Consider the following 22,903-nt stretch of genomic DNA (forward strand, 5'->3'; position numbering starts at 1 on the left):
GAGTGCTTTGTTCCAGGTGGGCCTTGAGTGGGCCTGACTGGTATATAAGGGCAGTCAGCAGCGAACCAGCTGAGCGGCGAACAGCAGAGGCTAACAGAGGGAGTTTTCCTGGGAGCTCGCCTGGAGAGAGCTCACTGAGGCTTTCATCTGCAGGTTTCTCTGAGTAGTTCCTGCAACAGCTGAGGAAGCTCTTAAGAGGACAGGGATATGGAAGGTGAGCGATCAGCGGTTGTAACCTGCACAGGTTGTGCCATGTTTGTCTTTCTTCCACAGGACAGAAGCGACTTTGTCTGTACGAAGTGCAAGCTGGTCTCCATATTGGAAGAGAAGGTTCGAGGGCTGGAGAAACGAGTATCAACACTGCGTTGCATAAGGGAAAATGAAGATTTCCTGGACAGACGTCAGGAGATGCTTCTACGGCCACAATGTTCTGAAGATTCAGAGCAGGCACAGCAGGGACAGAAGGATTGTGAAGAAGTTTGGCAGCATGTGACTTCCAGAAGGAGAAAGAGGAGCGTCCATGCACCAGCAATGGAGATACAGGTGAGCAATCGTTTCCATGTTCTCTCCACAGGTACTAATGCGGAGAGTGGACTAGATGACCCATCTGAGGGAAGGGAGCAGAAGGAGACTCCACCGATTGGAAGGCAAAAGATGCACTGTCCTAGGGATGGGGGTTCCACGACCACCACTCCCAAGAGGAGGAGGAGGGTGGTGGTGGTCGGGGACTCCCTCCTCAGGGGGACTGAGTCATCTATCTGCCGCCCCGACCGGGAAAACCGAGAGGTCTGCTGCTTGCCAGGAGCTAGGATACACGATGTGACGGAGAGACTGCCGAGACTCATCAAGCCCTCGGATCGCTACCCCTTCCTGCTTCTCCATGTGGGCACCAATGATACTGCCAAGAATGACCTTGAGCGGATCACTGCAGACTACGTGGCTCTGGGAAGAAGGATAAAGGAGTTTGAGGCGCAAGTGGTGTTCTCGTCCATCCTCCCTGTGCAAGGAAAAGGCCTGGGTAGAGACTGTCGAATCGTGGAAGTCAATGAATGGCTACGCAGGTGGTGTCGGAGAGAAGGCTTTGGATTCTTCGACCATGGGATGGTGTTCCAAGAAGGAGGAGTGCTAGGCAGAGACGGGCTCCACCTAACGAAGAGAGGGAAGAGCATCTTCGCCAGCAGGCTGGCTAACCTAGTGAGGAGGGCTTTAAACTAGGTTCACCGGGGGAAGGAGACCAAAGCCCTGAGGTAAGTGGAGAAATGGGATCCTGGGAGGAAGCACAAGCAGGAGAGTGCAAGAGGGGAGGACTCCTGTCTCATGCTGAGAAAGAGGGACGATCGATGAGTTATCTTAAGTGCCTATACACAAATGCAAGAAGCCTGGGAAACAAGCAGGGAGAACTGGAAGTCCTGGCACAATCAGGGAACTATGATGCGATTGGAATAACAGAGACTTGGTGGGATAACTCACATGACTGGAGTACTGTCATGGATGGATATAAACTGTTCAGGAAGGACAGGCAGGGCAGAAAAGGTGGGGGAGTTGCGTTGTATGTAAGAGAGGAGTATGACTGCTCAGAGCTCCGGTATGAAACTGCAGAAAAACCTGAGAGTCTCTGGATAAAGTTGAGAAGTGTGAGCAACAAGGGTGATGTCGTGGTTGGAGTCTGCTATAGACCACCAGACCAGGGGGATGAGGTGGATGAGGCTTTCTTCTGGCAACTAGCAGAAGTTGCTAGATCGCAGGCCCTGGTTCTCATGGGAGACTTTAATCACCCTGATATCTGCTGGGAGAGCAATACAGCGGTGCACAGACAATCCAGGAAGTTTTTGGAAAGTGTAGGGGACAATTTCCTGGTGCAAGTGCTGGAGGAACCAACTAGGGGCAGAGCTTTTCTTGACCTGCTGCTCACAAACAGGGAAGAATTAGTAGGGGAAGCAAAAGTGGATGGGAACCTGGGAGGCAGTGACCATGAGATGGTCGAGTTCAGGATCCTGACACAAGGAAGAAAGGAGAGCAGCAGAATACGGACCCTGGACTTCAGAAAAGCAGACTTTGACTCCCTCAGGGAACAGATGGGCAGGATCCCCTGGGAGAATAACATGAAGGGCAAAGGGGTCCAGGAGAGCTGGCTGTATTTTAAAGAATCCTTATTGCGGTTGCAGGAACAAACCATCCCAATGTGTAGAAAGAATAGTAAATATGGCAGGCGACCAGCTTGGCTAAACAGTGAAATCCTTGCTGATCTTAAATGCAAAAAAGAAGCTTACAAGAAGTGGAAGATTGGACAAATGACCAGGGAGGAGTATAAAACTATTGCTCAGGCATGCAGGAATGAAATCAGGAAGGCCAAATCACACTTGGAGTTGCAGCTAGCAAGAGATGTTAAGAGTAACAAGAAAGGTTTCTTCAGGTATGTTAGCAAGAAGAAGAAAGTCAAGGAAAGTGTGGGCCCCTTACTGAATGAGGGAGGCAACCTAGTGACCGAGGATGTGGAAAAAGCTAATGTACTCAATGCTTTTTTTGCCTCTGTCTTCACGAACAAGGTCAGCTCCCAGACTGCTGCACTGGGCAGCACAATATGGGGAGAAGGTGACCAGCCCTATGTGGAGAAAGAAGTGGTTCGGGACTATTTAGAAAAACTGGACGTGCACAAGTCCATGGGGCCGGATGCGCTGCATCCGAGGGTGCTAAAGGAGTTGGCGGATGAGATTGCAGAGCCATTAGCCATTATTTTTGAAAACTCATGGCGATCGGGGGAGGTCCCGGATGACTGGAAAAAGGCTAATGTAGTGCCCATCTTTAAAAAAGGGAAGAAGGAGGATCCAGGGAACTACAGGCCAGTCAGCCTCACCTCAGTCCCTGGAAAAATCATGGAACAGGTCCTCAAGGAATCAATTATGAAACACTTAGAGGAGAGGAAAGTGATCAGGAACAGTCAGCATGGATTCACCAAAGGGAAGTCGTGCCTGACTAACCTAATTGCCTTCTATGATGAGATAACTGGCTCTGTGGATGAGGGGAAAGCAGTGGATGTGTTATTCCTTGACTTTAGCAAAGCTTTTGATACAGTCTCCCACAGTATTCTTGCTGCCAAGTTAAAGAAATATGGGCTGGATGAATGGACTGTAAGGTGGATAGAAAGCTGGCTAGATCGTCGGGCTCAACGGGTAGTGATCAATGGCTCCATGTCTAGTTGGCAGCCGGTTTCAAGCGGAGTGCCCCAAGGGTCGGTCCTGGGGCCGGTTTTATTTAATATCTTTATTAATGATCTGGAGGATGGTGTGGACTGCACTCTCAGCAAGTTTGCAGATGACACTAAACTAGGAGGCGTGGTAGATACACTAGAGGGTAGGGATCGGATACAGAGGGACCTAGACAAATTAGAGGATTGGGCCAAAAAAAACCTGATGAGGTTCAACAAGGATAAGTGCAGAGTCCTGCACTTAGGACGGAAGAATCCCATGCACTGCTACAGACTAGGGACCGAATGGCTAGGTAGCAGTTCTGCAGAAAAGGACCTAGGGGTCACAGTGGACGAGAAGCTGGATATGAGTCAACAGTGTGCTCTTGTTGCCAAGAAGGCTAACGGCATTTTGGGCTGTATAAGTAGGGGCATTGCCAGCAGATCGAGGAACGTGATCGTTCCCCTTTATTCGACATTGGTGAGGCCTCATCTGGAATACTGTGTCCAATTTTGGGCCCCACACTACAAGAAGGATGTGGAAAAATTGGAAAGAGTCCAGCGGAGGGCAACAAAAATGATTAGGGGTCTGGAGCACATGACTTATGAGGAGAGGCTGAGGGAACTGGGATTGTTTAGTCTCCAGAAGAGAAGAATGAGGGGGGATTTGATAGCAGCCTTCAACTACCTGAAGGGGGGTTCCAAAGAGGATGGAGCTCGGCTGTTCTCAGTGGTGGCAGATGACAGAACAAGGAGCAATGGTCTCAAGTTGCAGTGGGGGAGGTCCAGGTTGGATATTAGGAAACACTATTTCACTAGGAGGGTGGTGAAGCACTGGAATGCGTTACCTAGGGAGGTGGTGGAGTCTCCTTCCTTGGAGGTTTTTAAGGCCCGGCTTGACAAAGCCCTGGCTGGGATGATTTAGTTGGGAATTGGTCCTGCTTTGAGCAGGGGGTTGGACTAGATGACCTCTTGAGGTCCCTTCCAACCCTGATATTCTATGATTCTATGATCCTAAGTATCAAGAGCCACAGGAGGTTTGATATCTAAGAATGGGAGTCTATACTAAACACTTCTCATTGGCAAGTTACACTTCTCTGCTACTGTCTTCTGACGAACTTTGATTCTACAATTAAAATCAGCCATGCAGCCTGTGAATTTGTGGATTATACATAACCTACCTAGGACCTCTCGATGACCAAGTATACTGATTCGCTGGTAGTTTCTCTCTCAAAGAATATTCAGCAACCATCATATCAGGTGATACATATGCACCAACACCTATAAAAAAAGATTTCAGTATTCTCAACTTTAGAATAACCTTGTCTGTAGCCTATGGCATACACAAAAATAACTTTAAATAAACAGTATGTATATTTTAACTGTTTTAGTGTGGAAAACAATTACATTTTTTAGAAACACTGTAAGCTTCAGCTAGCATAAAGTTTGACAGATATTGAGAAACAGTTAAGTTTTTTCTCAATAAAGTTTTGTACTTTAGAGAGTAAATTTGAAGACCGAGCAGGTATTGTATATAGTAGCAACCGTGATATATTCTGTGCCTATTTCAGTCTATACCCTTTGTCATTATAAAATACTATTTAACTTGTAATGTGAAAATACATACATACATACATACATACATACACACACACATAGTAGAACCCCATTTATCTGACCTACTCTTAACCAGCTCTCCGCATTTACCAAAACAACCAGGACTCCAGGGCCAGAAGTGGGAGATCTCTCCTGCAGCCAACAGATGGCGCTGCAGCACCGCCTTTTCACATTCTCTGGTTTATCCAGAGTTTTTATTATCTGATCTGGCCCCCAATCCCAATTAGACCGGATAAACGGGGTTCTTCTGTGTATATATATTTTAAAACACACTCATTCAAGTGCAATAGTACACATTCACTTTCAAAGTTCTTAATTGTCTCAGATGATAAATTCCAATGGTCTTGGAGAAAACAGAATCTTGACAAGACAAAAATGTGCAAAGTAAAGCCTTTAAGGTTTCAAAAGTCACAGGCTGTAGTAAAATGAGACATGAGAACGAGTGGTACGGAAACAATTTACAATGTCAGTTACAGCACAGCTATACAAGTTAACTATGCAGGGTTCTGAGAACAGGTTTCCCCAAAAGAATTATTTTAGGAGAAGTATATTGCATTGACGACCTTTCAGCCAAAGTGTCATTGTCTTGGCCTATCTAGTAGCTTTCCTCATTTTAAGCAAGCAACCCTAAATTCATCTAGTTGGAATTTGCGCTCTTGCCCATGTCTGTCCTATAGCCAACCCTTTAGAAAAAAAGATTTCCCAGGAATACCAAGATTTACATGTGAGGATTTAGTCACACTGATGTTCACAATTTCCTTTACTATTAATGGGATAAACAAAGTTATTTTCACCTGCAGATTTCAAAATACTCAAAAGGGCTTGTCTTCACTGCAACAGCATGAGTCACTACACTTGAGCTACTTCATTTGACTTAGACTTAAGTTAGCCTATCTTGAGTGAGAGTAGGCACACTGCAAAACACTTGAGCAACAGAGCTGTAGTACCATAGTGTAATACTTCCCACATCAATGGAAGGGATTTTTCAATCAATGTTGTAAAGCCATCTCTCTGAAAAGCGGTAGACAGATTGAATGCATAATTCTTCCATTGACCAACCTGTGTCTATACCAAGGGTTAAACTGACCTAAGTACAGCACCCAGGATGTGAAATTTTTCATAGATCTGAGCAACGTAGCTAAGTCAATCTAATGTTTAAGTGTAGATCCAGCCTTAGTTTACATTACAAAGTTTTGCCGGCACAGATATATCAGTTATATCCCCAGTGTAGACATAACTATGCTGACAGAAGAGTGCTTTTGTCAGATTAGCGAATGTCATTCAGGAAGATGATTTATTTATGCCAGCACAACTCCATGTGTTGGCTTATGCTGCATCTCCACAGGGGGGTTCTGCTGGCATCTGCTGTGTAGTGTACACAGAGAAGCCCGAACTCATGGAAGCAACACTCAAGATTCAACCCATATCAGTGATGAGCCAACCAGATTGATTTTGAAGAACCATTAAACCTGAGCTAGAGATTTGTGTGTGTAAATGGAAGTTGAGTTGCGGCAACACCTTTGTTATATCTCAGGCTAACACTGCAGCGAAGACAAGCCAAAAAAATTATTCCCATTATGCTGAAGGGCCAACTAAACCTCTTTATGTTCTCTCAAGGTGAGAGTGAGTCACATGTGGACCTCTGAACAGAACCCACAAGTTCAACTCCAGACTCCTGCTCTAATTATTAGACATGCTAACTTGTCTTAAAAAAAAAATATATATATATATATATATATGTTTAGTGATAATTCAGATGTAACATTGTAGTTGAATGGATTTCCCCCCCGCCCCAAGAATATCTCTGGACAAATGCCAAATTTTAGATCCAAGTTACAAAACTGGGATTCATTAGGAAAGGAAAGAGGCAGCATATCAGGGTATCTGACCAAACATTAGAAACTGTGTTTTTTCCCCAGTCAAAATGTATCTTCTGAGTCTAAGATATTTTGTAAGAGATAAATTGGGATCAAACTTACTAAAATGTAGTTTGTAGAAACAGCTAATAGCAAGATGATCAATGAATGGCATGAGTGGATCAGTCTTTTTTTAAATACAAACAATTACACTTATGAAGTATTTAAAGACAAGTTTGACTATTTGCAAGGCTTGCCTTCTACAAGTTTATTAAAAATCAAAAATCAAGACAAACTGCCTAGCAGCCTGTATTTTTCTGCATAGTTAGCAGCCAGGTAGTAGTAGTAGTAAATATTGTTCAATTTCACCCAAAGGAGGAGGAAGAGGCTGCTCTTTGTTTACAGTACAAATGTACTACACAGACTAGACAGCAGGCTTCTGAACATTAACAAAAAACAAATCTCAGTTACCACACATGTACCTAAAGAAATACACCAAGAACGTAGCTCCATTTAAGACAGTTGCCCTCGGGGACATAAAAAAGATTTTACAATCCTGTAAATCTTAATTTGTTTGCTTTGATAAATACAAGATATTTACAAGGTCTTATCTCAATCACTTAATGTAAGTATATAACGTAAAAGATCAGCTATTTATATATTTTCTAAACTGTATGGATTTCTCTCCTTTCTTTAATTTTATTTATTTATTTTTAAAGAGAGCTACTTGCCTATTACACTAGATGTAGTTCCACCTGGACATCCCACTGTAGAAAGGCAAGGACCATTATTCCCTGCACTTGAAACATAGATTACGTTGTGTTTCCATACAGCTTCATTAATTACTTCACAAATTCTCCTAAAATAAATACAGAAAACATCATTTAAGCAACAAAATATTTTCTTCCTCCTTCTTAGTATCCAGAATGCAATTCAGGCAACATTGAAATCAACTGCAAAGCTCCCACTAATTGATGGGGCCAGGATTCCATACCCTACCTTTGTTTTTGACCATAGTTGAGTAATGTTCAGCCTATTTGCCAGACCTGAAAGGGTGGTCACTGAGTAGAGTGTGGGAGTGACCCCATAACAATTTTAAAAGGAAATTAATTAATTAGCAAGATTAAAATCTATTCTTGAGGAAAGATTCTGTAGCAATCCACACATTGTAAAGGGATTACTACTATATATTTTTTCCCAGAAAGAGTATTGCAACATACTACAAAATATTGACAATTTCAGTAGGCTCACTTAATCCATAGATCAAGTTCAGCAATTTGAGATGTACTGCAGCAGTTTAATATCAATGAATTATTAGTGTCTAGATTATTTACTCCTGTTGACAGTGCTACTACACAAATGCAACCATTTTTAACACCAGTATTCTTCAGTATTAAACCTGGTTATGGTAAACACAGTGTACTCACCCAGAATTTGGCCAGTGTGTTGCTTCTCCATAGCTGTAGTTGACAAGATCACACTTGTATTTCATTGCTTCTATCATCTGTTAAAGATTAAGTTAAAAAAGTTTACCACTAAAAACCTTAGAGATGGCAAATAACACCATTTATATAAATGAAACCATTATAAGCCTATTTTATAACACTGATGAATGAATGTTGATGAAGATTCTGATGAATATTCATGTTTTTGATAAAAGGCAGATTTGTTTCATTTCCAGCTTGTCTCTTTACTAAAAAGATTTTCCCCCTGTAGCCAATAAATGTTGCACAAAGTCCAAGCTTTGCATAGTTGAACTATCAAATTATTCTCATAAGTTATATAGTTAAGAGAATGTGGGTATATAGAACACTAGGGATCATTAGTTCTTGGCCACTGTATGTTGGTAATCAGTACTGCCCAGTCTTCTTTTGCTGTGCAATCTAATCAAAACCCAATGCAGTGGCCCTCCATTCCAGTGTCTCGTCATGCTGGTCATATGGAGGTAGTTCTACAGATCACTCATGTGATTGTTTTTTTTTTATTCCTTTTTGGATTGAAAAAAGTTTACATTCACCTTCTTTTCCTTTCTCCTTCTCTTCTACAGATATCTAATTAGAATTCTGTGAGAGATAAAATAATGGAGGTCCAGTGCCTTTGCTGCTGAAATGGAATAATGTCCAACTTTCACAACTACTGTTCAGAGAAAATAAGTCCTCTAATTCTTAATGAGATTGTTGGATGCATCTCGTTTCTCTCCTGGGTTTGTTTTGTTGTCTAGTGTACCAGTAACTCCATATACCAGTGCTATATGAAGCAAAGAATGTTAAAATAATACACACTTATCCCATATGTTAGAATCTTCTTCTCCAGTTTTTCACTGTACCAGACTAAAAAAAAAATTGTATGCACTTCATACAACACAAAATATATATTGTGTATTAAAAAAGAATTTGTCTTATGAGAGGCTTGTAAAGTATCCTCTATTTTCACTAAAGAGTCTGGCACCTCAAGACCTGTAAAATACCGGAATGGCATTAACAGGCTGGTATCCTGCTAAAAGTGATAGCCTACACAGGATGCCCAAAACAAAGCCACATTACCAAAAATACCCAATGCATTGGACTTATCCCTGAGGTATTTGTGAAGTGGGATACAGAATGTTGGGCTAGACAGCCCATTGGACTGTTTTCATAGGATAATTCCTACGTCAACTGTGCCATGCAGTATTTTTTTCATGAGGTAAATATAATCTTATACCCCAGTGCCTGAAACTTCATATCCTCTCATTTTCTAGCTATTAAAAATGTCCCGTTTCACTTTTTTTGGTTTCAATTCTTACTAAACTTCTCCTTTGATTTTTTCCAAGTCTAGGAAGCAACAACTGATCAAACTGAGTAATGCCCTTTCCTGACAGGCAAGTTACTTTTATGCATATGCTTTTATGAGTAATTTTTAAGCTATGATTTATTAAAATATTGTCTCCACTTCAGAAGGCCGTGAAAAACATCTGTCAAAGTTACATACTGAACAACTAAGAATCATCTGATTTAGGAGTTAAGCTTTTCTGGAAGCAACGTTGATGATAAATTTAGCAATACAGTTTTCCAGAAATCTCTCAAATTATACTTTACTTTCTCTCCTAGCTATTGAGAAAATATACTTACACACTCACGGTCCTGATGTCAAGCAGCTTAACTTAATTAGCTATTAATTCAGCAAAACACTTACAGCTCTTATTAGGCCAGTGCCAGTTTCCATTGTGCTTAGTCTTGTATCACCAATCTTGATTGCAAGAATCTGAGCTCCAGGAGCCACACCATTTCGTTCTGGCTCTTCTGGAAAATATCCAGCAGCAATACTAGCTACATGTGTCCCATGTGCTCCTGAACAAATTAAACAAAAAGCATACTATTGCGTGTACTCAATGTAACACCCTAGTAGAAACCTCAGTTTAATATGCTATAATCCAATTAATTTTCATTTACTGAGCAATTTATACCATAAAAAAAGCTAAGAGCTTATGCCGAAAGCTAACACCATATGGAATTCAGATTCTTCAGAAGTGTCCTTACTAATTAATTCTGACATCCATCTATTCTTTAAATCTTCTGATTATCAATTGTCACTCAATTTTGTTAGCACCTTTCACTGTTGCTTTACATTTTAGAAAGCAAGCAATTATAAAATTAAATATACATGATATTTATATAAACTGCACAAAAATGGGATAAGAGTAGATGGAGCTGTAATTATAGTGGTATAGTTGACTTTTCAAAGGAAATTTGTATAGATAGCCTTCATTATACCTTGGCAAATCAAAGCAATAGCTAAATTTGTCTAAGTTATACATATACACAGATATTTTCATTTAGAAGCTGCCCTCCATTGGTAAGCATTCTTTAATCATGCAAGCTGCAGGGGAAAGCAATTAAATTTAGTCACTCTCTATTTAAAGTCATGCGGAAGCAATTACGTTTAATAGCCTGATTCTCTTCTCCCTTATACCAGTGAGACTCAGGAATAACTCCACTGAAGTCAATCATGTTTACTTGTAAGAAGCCAGCATTAGCAAGAAGAGTATCAGGACTGCAGTGCATAGAACACAAGCAGGAAACCATCTACTCATTTATTTTAGCTATTTCTATGCCTCTTAGGGAAATTTTAGTGGGGCACCATTGATAATGATCTATGCATTTATACCATACTCACAAATGTGGCATTTAACTGTCTGATCAGAAAGCTGTACCCCACAAAGGTGGAACTATGCATTTAAGGAAAGATACGTAGCTGCTTGTGTGTTAACTGCATTTTCAGTATTTTGATTTTTGACTATAGCTGTTTTATAAAATTCAAAATAAGATACCTCACACCAGCAGTAATTTTTTTAAAAAAGCATTTATAATTCATTAAAAATGATCAAAAATGGCAGGAGCATATGTTTTCAAATTAATTTTACAAAGCCTCAATCTGATTTAAACAATTATTTTTAACTAACATTTTAATTGCCTTGATTTAAATTGCTCCCCCCTTCCCCCCATGGTGCAATCCAATATGGAAGTTTAACCAGTTACACAGAGACTCTTACATTTTGACTCAAAAGCACCTACTTTATTTTATGAAAGAGTGGCATCACCTTGTTTCCTTGTTGAGATACCTAAAATAGATTTCATTTGCAATTGATTAAAACAAATTACCTCCACTGGTCACAATAGAAAGCAGGTTCCCCTCATCATAAATGTTCACTGAGTAATTCAACATTTCTGAGATGCCAAAAGATGCATATTCTTGTCTCTCTCTGTAGGTTCTCAACACAGTGCACTTAGTGAAGTCACCGCATTCACTTGAATCAATACAGGCTCTGTTGATATAGAAGAGTATAAAATAACCCAGATCAATCTATAGTAAGAACCCCTGACTTGTTCTTTCCAATATAAAATGACCACAGAGTTTGTAGATCGCTTTAAATTGTCTAGCTTTTTCTAAGTGATAATGGTCAAAATTTTCAAACCCAAATCCCAAAAGTCAGGCTCCTAAATCAATACATAGAGGCATATAAGTAAGAGCAGCCTGATTGTGGGAAGGGGCAACATCCTATTGACTTCAATGAGATTTGTGATAGCTTAGCAACTCAAGGGGGGGGGGGGGGGGGGGGAAGGTGAAGGAGGGGAAGAAAAAAAAAAAAAAAAAAGACATGCCACTTTTATTCAAATGCCTTAACACTGACTTAAAAGTCTAAAATCTGTGCCTAAAGTTAGAACGCTGGCCACTGTACACAGCTTTATGTATTTAACTACTTAATGTAAAATTTACCATCCACAAAAAAAAAAAAAAAAACGTGACTTCAGAAATGTAAAGTTATAACACTAGCTAATAACTACTGGCAAAATGTTTGAATACTTGGCTAAATCATGACAAAAATACTAAACACAAGACTCTTCTAGATCCCCCTCAGCCCTAAACCTTCAACAGGACGCTGCTCAGGCTCAGGAGTTCGCACTAACAAGTCCTGACGCAGGATCAGGACCTACATTTCTAAAACTGAAATCCTGCTCAAGGTAGCAATTCTTTTTACAACATCCTTTTAGTAAAATCTTCATTACATAAATGTTTTTACAAGGTGATCATCAATAACTACTACAAATATTTTACAGCAATGCAGAATACAGTTTGAACCAATGTTTAAAGCATGTAAAATTCAAACATTTTAGTTAGAAGCAAAAGCAAGAGTTTACCTCCAGGTCTCACCATCATGCCATACTAAGCAATCATATACAGGGCCAGGATCATTGTATTTTTTTTCCAAAGAATTCAACAGTTCTACTTGACTCTGAAATTCTTCCTTCATTAGTTTAGTTGCCTTAAAAAAACAAAAACAAAAACCACTCTTAAAATATATCATTATTTTCATACTTTTAGCAATACACTCAGAGGCAAGTTGTGCAACAAACTGCTTTCCTAATAAAAAAATCCGTATGACCTGATGTGTCTTGAAAAGTTCCCAACATGTTTATGTATAATGTTCTACCTAAGCGTTAAAAAAAAAAAAAACGTAAGAAACATCAAGTTACTCATCTGTCATGATTTTCAGATATTGTTGTAGAGATTCTTTTTAAAGTTTCCTATGCAGAAGTGATTAAGTACTGTAGAGTTTATAGAAAAATGCTGGTATCAATTTATAGATGGGGGCAGCGAGAAGCCGCAGCCAGCACATCCCTCGCCCGCGCCACTTCCCGCAGCCCCCATTGGCCTGGGACGGCGAACCGCGGACAGTGGGAGCCACGATCGGCCGAACCTGCCGACGCGGCAGGTAAACAAACTGGCCCGGCCCGCCAGGGTGCTTACCCTGGCGAGCCGTGTGCCAGAGGTTGCCAACCCCTGCTTTAACAAGGATACCCTTATCTATTTAAAGTTACCTTTTATGTAAGCAATGTTAAGATACATATGTTCTAATATATTATACATTTAACAATTAGAGTTCTGTCTGTATTATATTTAATTTAACTAAATCTTAAAATATTTTTGGCATACATCATGACCAGCAAACCAGTGGTTGCTACAAAAGTAATAGTGACCTACAGTACGTATAAAATTTGCTGCATGGTTCACATTCTTTGCTCTACTCATCAATTACTAGAAGTTAATACTGGATGTGAAGTTATAATTCCTCCCAACTTCTGTCACCTGCAATCTTCAGAGGAAGTACAGGAATTCTTAATTAAGACAGAAGGTTAGTATAGTAAGAGAGAGCTATAAAATGGAGATCAAAACCAATTACTATGCATTAATTTTATCTAGAAAGCAGGATCTACCACCACTTCACATGGCAGAAGAGAAAGGATATGTTTTATTATTTTGTAGTACTCTAGTAATCAGTTCAATTACTGATAAGTCTCTCTTCCATCTTTTTCCTCTGCCTCTCTCCTGAAGTCTGAATGAATAAAGTTGTAACTAATGCAAATATGTTGGTATGCTCAGTTTTGGTTTACACTAGTGTGTTCTTCTGAAATAGCCACAGTTTCCATTGTTGAGAAAATCATACAATGTCTTGGCTGGGTGCCAAAATAGAACAGAAATGAAAAGAGGAGGTACGAATGATCAGCAATAACTATTTCCTATATTTTACAGAAATCCAAGATGTGTGGGTACAACCCACAAACCCAGTGAACAACTGGTAAGCCTCCTTCAAGACCTACCAGCCTTAGTAGCATCTTATAGATTTAGAACAAATTTGAAACATGGGAGATACACTCCTCAAGAAGTAATGAATGCCCATTATGGAAGGTATAAACGAGTAACATTTGAAAATTTAAGATGTGTGGTCTTCAACAATGACCACCAATGCTTCTGCAAATGAATCCAATATAAGTATTTTATCCTAGGTCCTTTATTCATAATATTTCTGATTCCTGTATTCTTAACACACAGTGGCCTGAAGACTGATGGAATCAGAATATACTGACTGATGGACTTAATATGCAGATGACTTGAGTGCCTTAAGGGGCTGACAGCACTTAGTTTTATTGCCCTTCCCTTCAACTGAGATGATAGACAATTTAAATGAAAGCTACATTAACATTGAGAATTTATTCTAAGTTGAGACTGTAACAGATCACTGATCTCAGAGGAGAGACAATGTGATCTAAAGAGAATGGAACCTTTTCACTAAAAACTAAAAGGAGTTTGATAAAACAAAGATAATATTCAAGACCAAATAAGCATTCACGTACACATTCTATATCCTGATTTCAGAACAAGATGCAGTAACATTCACTCAATTTGTCTGTTAAAATAACCTTGTCTCTCATTTTCTAATTATCAAATAGAGCTTTTTTAAAGTCTCTTAAGCAAGTGATTTTTGTATAAAAAGTTGTTTAAAAAACTAATACAAACTTGTGAGGGAGAGTTATGAACTGCATCAAACTCATCTAGTTTCCTACAAGCTTCTGCTAGTAGAAGCCTGTGAACAGGATCCCATTGTTTTTCCTTGCGTTCTTTCTGTAATACAAAAAAAAAAAAAATCCTCAATATGTTAGTTTGCGTAAGAGACACTTGTACCTTTTATGATTTAAAAGATATAGTGTTCATTTGACAATCCTGATTTGGGACATGACAACTATAGCACAAACAAAAACCTTGTTATATCAGCAAAGAATTAAAAGAAAAATCTACACTATAGCAATTTACAATCCATAGTTTTCTAACAAAACCAAAAAAGCAGAGTTAAAATATTATAATATGAATACAAAATGAAAGTAAAAAATAAATTACCTGAATCCTCTCCTTAAGAGCTTTTGGATAGAAATCATAGCCATTTTTTATACCAATGTGATACTTGCCTGAAGGATTTACCCAATTTGTTGGAATCTAGAAAACAGATAAAATTCAGAAATAGAAATATTTCTTGCTCTCAACAGGCATTGCACACTAAATGTTAATGTGTTCTATATATATAAAAAAATAAAACATGGCTAAGAAGATTTGTAACGGTTCAGTTTGTAAAGGCCAGTGGTTCAAGTCCAGACCTAGAGAACAGTAAATACCAACTTCTGCGAGATGAGGTGGCAGCCTCAATCCGGTTCCTAGTGAAATGACATCACAGCAGTCAGCACTATAAAACTGAGAGTATCAGAAGGGCCAGATATGATAAAGGTATGGAGAATGAACAACCCCTTTACAGAGTTGATCCCTCTACCTCAAAGAAACACTGCCTAAGCAGATGTTTTTTGTTTGTTATTTTTTAAAAAATATCAATATAATGGGCAGGTCTGCTTACCATGGTAAGTGGTAGCAAACAGCACAAGGAAAAAATTCAACTTAATCTCCTGTTGCTGTTTGACTCTTAGTGAATCAAGTTCACTGGCCCTATAGCTATAAGATCATGAGGGCAGAGGCCAACAGCCTCACATGGTGGGGGAAAGCTAATGGGACAAGGATTCCATGTACAATCATGAAAAGACAAAGCACAGGACGCTCCAAGGAAGCAGTCCCCAACCTTTTTCGTCTGGCAGGCGCCAGACGACGAGCCACGGAGGACCGTGGCGGCGGACGAGCATCCGCCGAAATGCCGCCGACAAGCGGCAACGTCAATAGGCGTCGCCACCGAATGCCGCCGAAAATCGGTGGCATTTCGGTGGCGACGCCTCTGGATGACGCTGCTTGTCGGCGGCATTTCAGCGGATGCTTGTCCGCTGGCCAGTACATGGGTGCACTTAGATGCCCCGGCGGGCGCCATGGCGCCCGCGGGCACCGCATTGGGGACCCCTGCTCCAAGGGGTTGACAGCATCAGATAGTAGGAGGGGTTGAAACTAACTGCCCCTCTACAAGGCTATCAATCTGTCAACAACAGCAACAGTCCTAAACATCTGAGATCATTGTTAAGATTTACCATCTAAACCAGCTGCCTTCCACAAAATCATTCTCAGACCTCCCAGATGCTGTTAATATTGAGACAGAACAGAACTCCCTCCCTGTTCCTCCCCCCCGACCTCCAAGACTCCATAGTGACCTGCTGGTGCTGATCATATTCGGTCTTAATTATGTCAATTTTTAATATGATGGTTCTTCTTTCATTTTACACAGCTGGTCTTCACTAACGCCAATATTTTTTAAGTGTTTCCAAACTGGCATCTATGATCATTCTAAAATTTTTGAGGAATAGTTTTTTCTGAACCAGCCTTCGAAAACCAAGCAAGAAACCTTGGATTTGTCAAAGTGAATTTTAAGTTATTATGTTTATTACAGTAGTGTCTTTGGGTTAAATATGTGGTTGGTCCCAATGTGCTCAACACTGTAACCACCCCATATCAGGCAATCCCTACCCCGAAGAACTTACAGTCTAAATAGATAAGCCAGACAAAGGATGGGGGAAGGGATATAACATACAAGAAGGATATACAGTGAGACAATCTAGTATAGGTTTTCCACTAGAAGGGAATAATTTACAGACAGAAAAGGAAACAAAGGGAGAAGTGCCATTAAATTTGATACCAGAAAAAAAAAAAAAAAAAACCGACAGCAACAATACAGAAATGCTTACCTTCAGAGTTCTTCCGGAAAGACCTATAATTTCTCCATCTTTGGGTTCTACTACGGTACAAGTGTTTACATCACCACTACCTGTTGTATCAATTATGTCAATTATTTTGGGTTTCCCATCAGTTGTAATCTGAAAACATAAGAAAATGATTATCTGAGATTAATATGTGGCTGTTAGAGTTGCATTTTTAAAATAAACACCCAAGAAACTATACAAACCATGAATTTTTAAATTTATATAATAATAAATAATAAAAAAAATCTACCCCAGCATCCAGGAGCTCCTGCCATTTCATTAGCCACCTCCACACACAAAACAATTTTATATTATTTTTAATGTTATAATAGCATGGGAATGCCACTATAATTAAGGTTGCATCATGACATCTGTTTAAAGATGGACCTAAGTCCTCTAAAATCAACAGGCTTAGGGCAAAGTCTACACTACAAAATTAAGTTGACTTAAGTTACTTCGACATACAGCCACTGTAGTAATTAAATCGCTTTTGCATGTCCCCACTACGTTCCTTGAATTGGCGGAGTGTATGTCATCATTACTAGCACTTGCACCGACGCAAAGAGCAGTGCACCATATCCTCCTGTCCAACTTGCCACCATCTGGCACAGGGTGTTTTGTGAAGGGCTTGCACCGCCTCATGTGAGCAAACAAGTCACGCAGGGGTGACTGGGAACATGATTTCTGTGTCCCATGATATAGTTTTCTCCATCCCATAATTTTATCGACATCCCATAACGCCTCTTTTCAAAAGCCCTGCAAACCCATGCGTCTACCATCTGTGTGAGAAGTGTGGATACTGCACAGCTCTGCCCTACTGCAGTGAGCATTGTGAGCACAGAGGGCCTGATCCTGCAGTATTTGCAGAGCCACAAGAGGAGGCACAGGGAACATGATGATTCCTTGGAGGCTAGATTGCTGTGAGACATAGAAAGAAACAATTCAAAGTTGTTGGTGGCATTCATGGAGCAGCTGCAGACCATGGAGTGCCGATTCTGGGCCCAAGAAACAAGCATTGATTGGTGGGATCGCATCATTATGCGGGTATGGGATGACGGGCAATGGCTGCAGAACATTTGGATGCACAAAGCCATATTCCTGGATGTGTGCGCGGAGCTCGCCACAGCCATCCAGCGCAACAACATCAAAATAAGTTCTGCACAGATAGTGGAGAAACGAGCGGCAATCGCTATGTGGAAGCTTGTAATACCAGATTGCTACTAATCAGCCAGGAATCAGTTTGGAGTTGGGAAATCCACCATGAGGTTGCTGTAATGCAATGCTCAGGGCCATGAATCACATCCTGTTACTGTGACTCTGGGCAATGTGCAGGACACAGTGGATGGTTTTGCAACAATGGAGGTCCTGAACTGAAGTGGGGTAATAGATGGCATACATCTCTCTATTTTGGCCACCGGACCACCTTGCCACAAAGTGCATCAACGGAAAGGGGTACTTTTCTATGGTATTGCAAGTGCTGATGGATCACCAGAGACATTTTACCAACATCAACATGGGTTGGTCAGGGAAGGTGCACGATGCATGCATCTTTAAGAACACAGGCCTGTTCAGAAAGCTGCAAGCAGTGACTCTCTTTCCAGACCAGAGGATTGCCATTGGGGATGTTGAAATGCAGTGATCTTGGGAGACCCAGTCTGCCCCTTACTCGCAGGACTCATAAATCTGTACACCAGCCATCTCGACAGCAGCAAGAAGCGTTTCAGCTACAAGTTCAGCAAATGCAGAATGACAACTGAATGTGCCTTTGACCGTTTGAAAGGACACTGGCGCTGCCTACTCATGAGATTAGACCTCATTAAAAAAAAATCCCAATGATTATAGCTGCCTGCTGTGTGCTTTATAATATCTGTGAAGCAAAGGGGGAGGAAGGGAGTTTTCCACCTCGGTGGAGGCAGAATGGCTCTCTGCTGATTTTGAGCAACCACATACGAGGACTAAAAGAGCTCAATGCGGAGCTAAATGGCTCAGGGAAGCTCTGAAAGACCCTTTTAATAGTGAGTCACATTAACGTATGTTGATGTAGTGTGCTCTGCCTGGCATTGTTTTTTTGCATCCTAGTATGAAGCTTGTAATGAGTGCTGTGTGTGTGTGTGTATTAATATAACATTGCAAATGCACCGATTGCTATTATCTGTGAATGATGTCAGCCCCAGCCAGCATATATTGAGAATAAAGATGAATTAAGTTTCCATAAATATGCTTTTATTCCAAACCTATTTTAACGCATATTTATAACTGAATGAAACTTTATAAATATGGGGAAAAGAACAGTCATTTCCATTTCTCAACACATACACCAACCGTGTCTCTCAGGTCAGCGTATGTGTGGCTGCCTGTTCTCCCCCCTTGCGTGGAGTGGTAGGGGGTACTGCAGCGGCCCTTGTTGCCAAGTGGAATGGGGGAGGGGGGTGTACGGAGGTCCCGGAATGCAGTTTTCTATGGGCTGCAGACGGAGGCAAGCATGGGTCTCCTGAACTTGAAGATCAACAAGAGTCTCCAGCATGTCCGTTTGCCACTTGAGAAGTGCTAGCATCTCCTGCAGCACGTCTCTCTCCTTTTCCTGTGCTCTTCTTCTCTCCACTCTATCTTTGTCCATTCTGTCCATCAGGGTGATCCTCCAAGACTAGTGCCAGGTATCTGAAGTACCAGAGAGGCTTGCAGGACCTCTTGGAACAGGTCATCCAACATCATCTTCCTTCTCCTCCTCAAGTGGCTGAGCCACTCCATTGGTGTGGACGGAGAGACCCTCGAGGCCACATTTCCATCTGCAAAAGATACAATAGTACCTCTGTGCATTGTGAGTGTATTCACAAGATAAATGGAAACTTGGTATACTGAATTCACTCCCCTTGATCCACACAAGTTGCAAACACTACATTCTCTCTTGTCCTTGAGATTCACAGAGCACGGCGGCAGTCTCAGCCATGGTGAATAGGGTCTGGGGGAGAGTTGGGACAATAAGAAGGGGATAGCTCACGGGCATGAGTATACACATATAGGACAACTGAATTGAATGCAGGCACCGTTTTCCAGAGGTGGTGATGATTTTAGCTGATATTTCACTCCTGATAGTAATGGAAGCTGAAAGGGAATAGCTCCTGCAGGCATCCGGCTGCACACTGGGTCTGTATGCTGCTAGCCTGTATGCTGCAATGGTGCTTGCTGAAGTAATTGCTGAGTGGCATGGGAAAGTGTCCAACCGCGGCAGAAGTAGTAAGGCAGCCCTCACCAGAAACTTTTGGCAGAGCACTGCAAACTACCTTCAGGAAAGTTTCCTCGAGATCTCTATGGAGGATTCACAGGACATCCCGGTGCATCCCTGATCTGCAGTGCCGCCTCTACCTAACTGTATAGGGGAATGAGAAGCAGATGGCAACTCTACCTCTACTGGTTGTTTCACTACCTCCTCTAGCATAAGTAAAAAAGAGTAAATGAATAGATGTGTCCCTGCAATATCAACACAAACTCCATATTTACCAGAGATTCCTTCCCCGTGCATGAGGCTCACCCATGCTGGACTGTAGGTACTGGCTCGACTGTCCAGGAATCAAAAACAGGTCCTGGCTTGCTGTGCCACTGGATCCCCCAGTCGCCTGTTCCCCATACTCCTCTTCGTCACTTCATAGTGGAAGCCTGTGACTCCTGCTCTCCCAAAGTATCCACGGGACTTTTGGGGGTAGTGGTGGGGTCTCTGCCGAGGATGGCATGCAGCTCTTCATAAAAACGGCATGTCTACAGCTCTGAACTAGAGCAACTGTTAGCCCGCCTTGCCTTCTGGTATGCCTGCTGCAGCTCCTTGGCTTTCACGCAGCATCTCTCTTGTGGACCTTCTCTTCCATGCCCCAAGCGATCTGCCTGTAGATATCGACATTTATACGGCTCAATCGGAGCTGTTCCTGCACACACTCTTCTCTCCACAGACCCTGTAGATCCACCACCTCTTGCATACTCCAGGAAGGAGCGCATCTGTAGCATGTACCTGGCACAGTCACCTGGGCAGTCACTAGGTGAGCTCTCCATGCCGAGCAGACAGGAAATGGAATTTGAAAAGTTCACAGGATTTAGAGGAGAGGGACATATACCTGCGTACCTGGTCACTGGGCAGCGGAGCTCAAAATGGTGACCAGAGCGGTCAAAGTGGGGCATTGCGGGACACCTCTTGAAGGCTACGAAAGACAATGTAAGTAATGCAGTGCAGTGTCTACATGGGCGTGATCCTGGAAAACATATACGGAGAAAGGACAGGAAGGAGAAAGAGGAAGCAGAAACAAAGCAGTGAGGAAGTGGGTTAGATTGGTTGCTTAGTGACAACACACAGTTCAATACCAAGCTTGGTTTCTTCCACTGATTCCAGAAGAAATTGGGAGTACCACCATGCTGTCTTCTGTTATCTTAAACTAAGTTCTTTGGAACAACGACTCTTTCATAAAGTGCTAACACCTGTATTGCTATACAAATACTATGGAAGGAGGGCATTTTTTTCAGGTGGGTGGGAAGATTCACTGGTTGGGAAGAGCGTATCTTAACTTAGAATTCATCTCAAGCTTAAATGAAAAAACAGTTTCATTGGACTTAGAAGGTCACCACATCCAGCCCTCCTCAATAAGGAGAGTTCTTGTGTACCCTGCTGTTAAGGAGAAAGTAAGGAAAATAAGGAGATAGTAGAAGACCTCAAGAGAAGGGGCAAGCCTGAAATGAAAGAAAGATGTCACAGCTGCTACAGAATCCAGCTGGAATTGATCTACAAAGTATGATGGTCACATGATAAACAGTGCTTTCTACTACCGAGTTTAGCGAGTTTGTCTTTTTGCCCAAAGTTATAAGAATGGGGGGGGAGGGGGGAGGAAATAGTTTCGCAAAACTGTACATTGCATTAAAACCACACCTTTGCTTAAACTGACCTTTACAGGTTCAATCTATATGCCAGCCATGTTCTATGGCAGCTGTGACATTGCCAGGATAGTATACCCTGGAAAATCTCAGAGTAAGAGCTGGCAATCTATGGTGTCAGGGGACTGTAGGAGGCAGAAAAAGAAAGATAAGTGTAAAGTCACTTGTGCGCAGATGCCCTCACATTATATGAAACACACAGGAAAACATTAGTCCATGTTACTCTTCCTTCTGATACTATGGCACTTCACAATGTGAAGAATGGTAAGAAAGCAACCCACCATTCTACTACAGACAATGCAACTAATATGGGTAAGATTGGGAGGCTTAGCAAGAAAAATAATGTAGTCACATATGGCTGTTCCACACACATTCTAAAGTTGATCCCTAAAAATTTAAAGGCAAGAATACAATACCTATACCCGCAATCCTGCAATGTGAAGCTTGTGGTGGATACCCTTTGACTTCAATAGTAGTCCGAATGGGCACAGGGTTCCCCACTATGAATCCAGCTGATGGATCTGGGTCTGGGACTTAAATTAATTCACAGTCCCTTTGCAGCTGCCAAACAAACAGGAAGATGGCCATGCATTTATCATGCCTCGAAAGAGTTATGTTGAATATTTATGCCGATTGCATAAAAAATTATGTTTCAGAGTGTCCCAGGTTAATGAAAATCTATGAAGAGACTAGACAGGATATTGGCTCTTCTCTGACAGAAGATAACACGTTTTGAAGCGGTGTGCTGAGGAATTTCTCCAAATACTGAAGCTAATAGCAATGACATTGATTCTGTACAGAGGAATTCATGTTCAACTGCTGAAGTGCGGAAGATTATAAAAATGTTTACTGAACCTCAATTACATAATGGCAAAAATGTGTTCCAAGAGAGTTATGAGTAGGCTTTAACAGCACCATTTTCTAGCATTTGTGAATGATCCCTATAGGTACAAGTTTACACTTACAATAGAAGAACCAACAGTTGCTCTTGAATAGGTATGCTGGAATAGATTTCCACCTATAGCAAATCAACTGGAAGCCAAGTCAAGTTTTCCAGTGAATACTAAAAACGTAAAGGCTATTCAGGGATGGAATTGCAAAAGAGCATTCTGCAAGAAAACAGGGATGAGAATATAAGCCATGCTTATTTCCTCCACAAAAGGGAGTTACGTTGCAACAGATGGCCAGTACAGGAATTTGAGTAGCAATGGTCTTGTGGCACTTAGGGAGAGCTTCACCTGCCAGGAGGAATGTGTAACCCACCCTTACAGTGTGGCGCTCTGACCTCTAGTTGAGGAATATGAGAAAGTAGAATTTTTGAGCTAATAGATCTGGGTCTT

At 41.4% G+C, this 22,903-nt stretch overlaps 1 protein-coding gene across 1 annotated transcript in view; it reads right to left on the minus strand.

The window, feature by feature from the left end:
- Window positions 1–22,903, minus strand: part of TPP2 (tripeptidyl peptidase 2) — an 80,429-nt gene that overhangs the window by 53,312 nt on the left and 4,214 nt on the right. Inside the window, 9 exon segments of the mRNA XM_065403904.1 lie at window positions 4,366–4,465; window positions 7,389–7,516; window positions 8,085–8,161; window positions 9,829–9,983; window positions 11,295–11,458; window positions 12,333–12,457; window positions 14,491–14,595; window positions 14,869–14,964; window positions 16,638–16,766. Coding sequence (XP_065259976.1) covers window positions 4,366–4,465; window positions 7,389–7,516; window positions 8,085–8,161; window positions 9,829–9,983; window positions 11,295–11,458; window positions 12,333–12,457; window positions 14,491–14,595; window positions 14,869–14,964; window positions 16,638–16,766 — 1,079 coding nt within the window.

Source organism: Emys orbicularis, chromosome 1 (assembly GCF_028017835.1).
Source record: "Emys orbicularis isolate rEmyOrb1 chromosome 1, rEmyOrb1.hap1, whole genome shotgun sequence".
Taxonomy (NCBI): Eukaryota; Metazoa; Chordata; order Testudines; family Emydidae; genus Emys; species Emys orbicularis.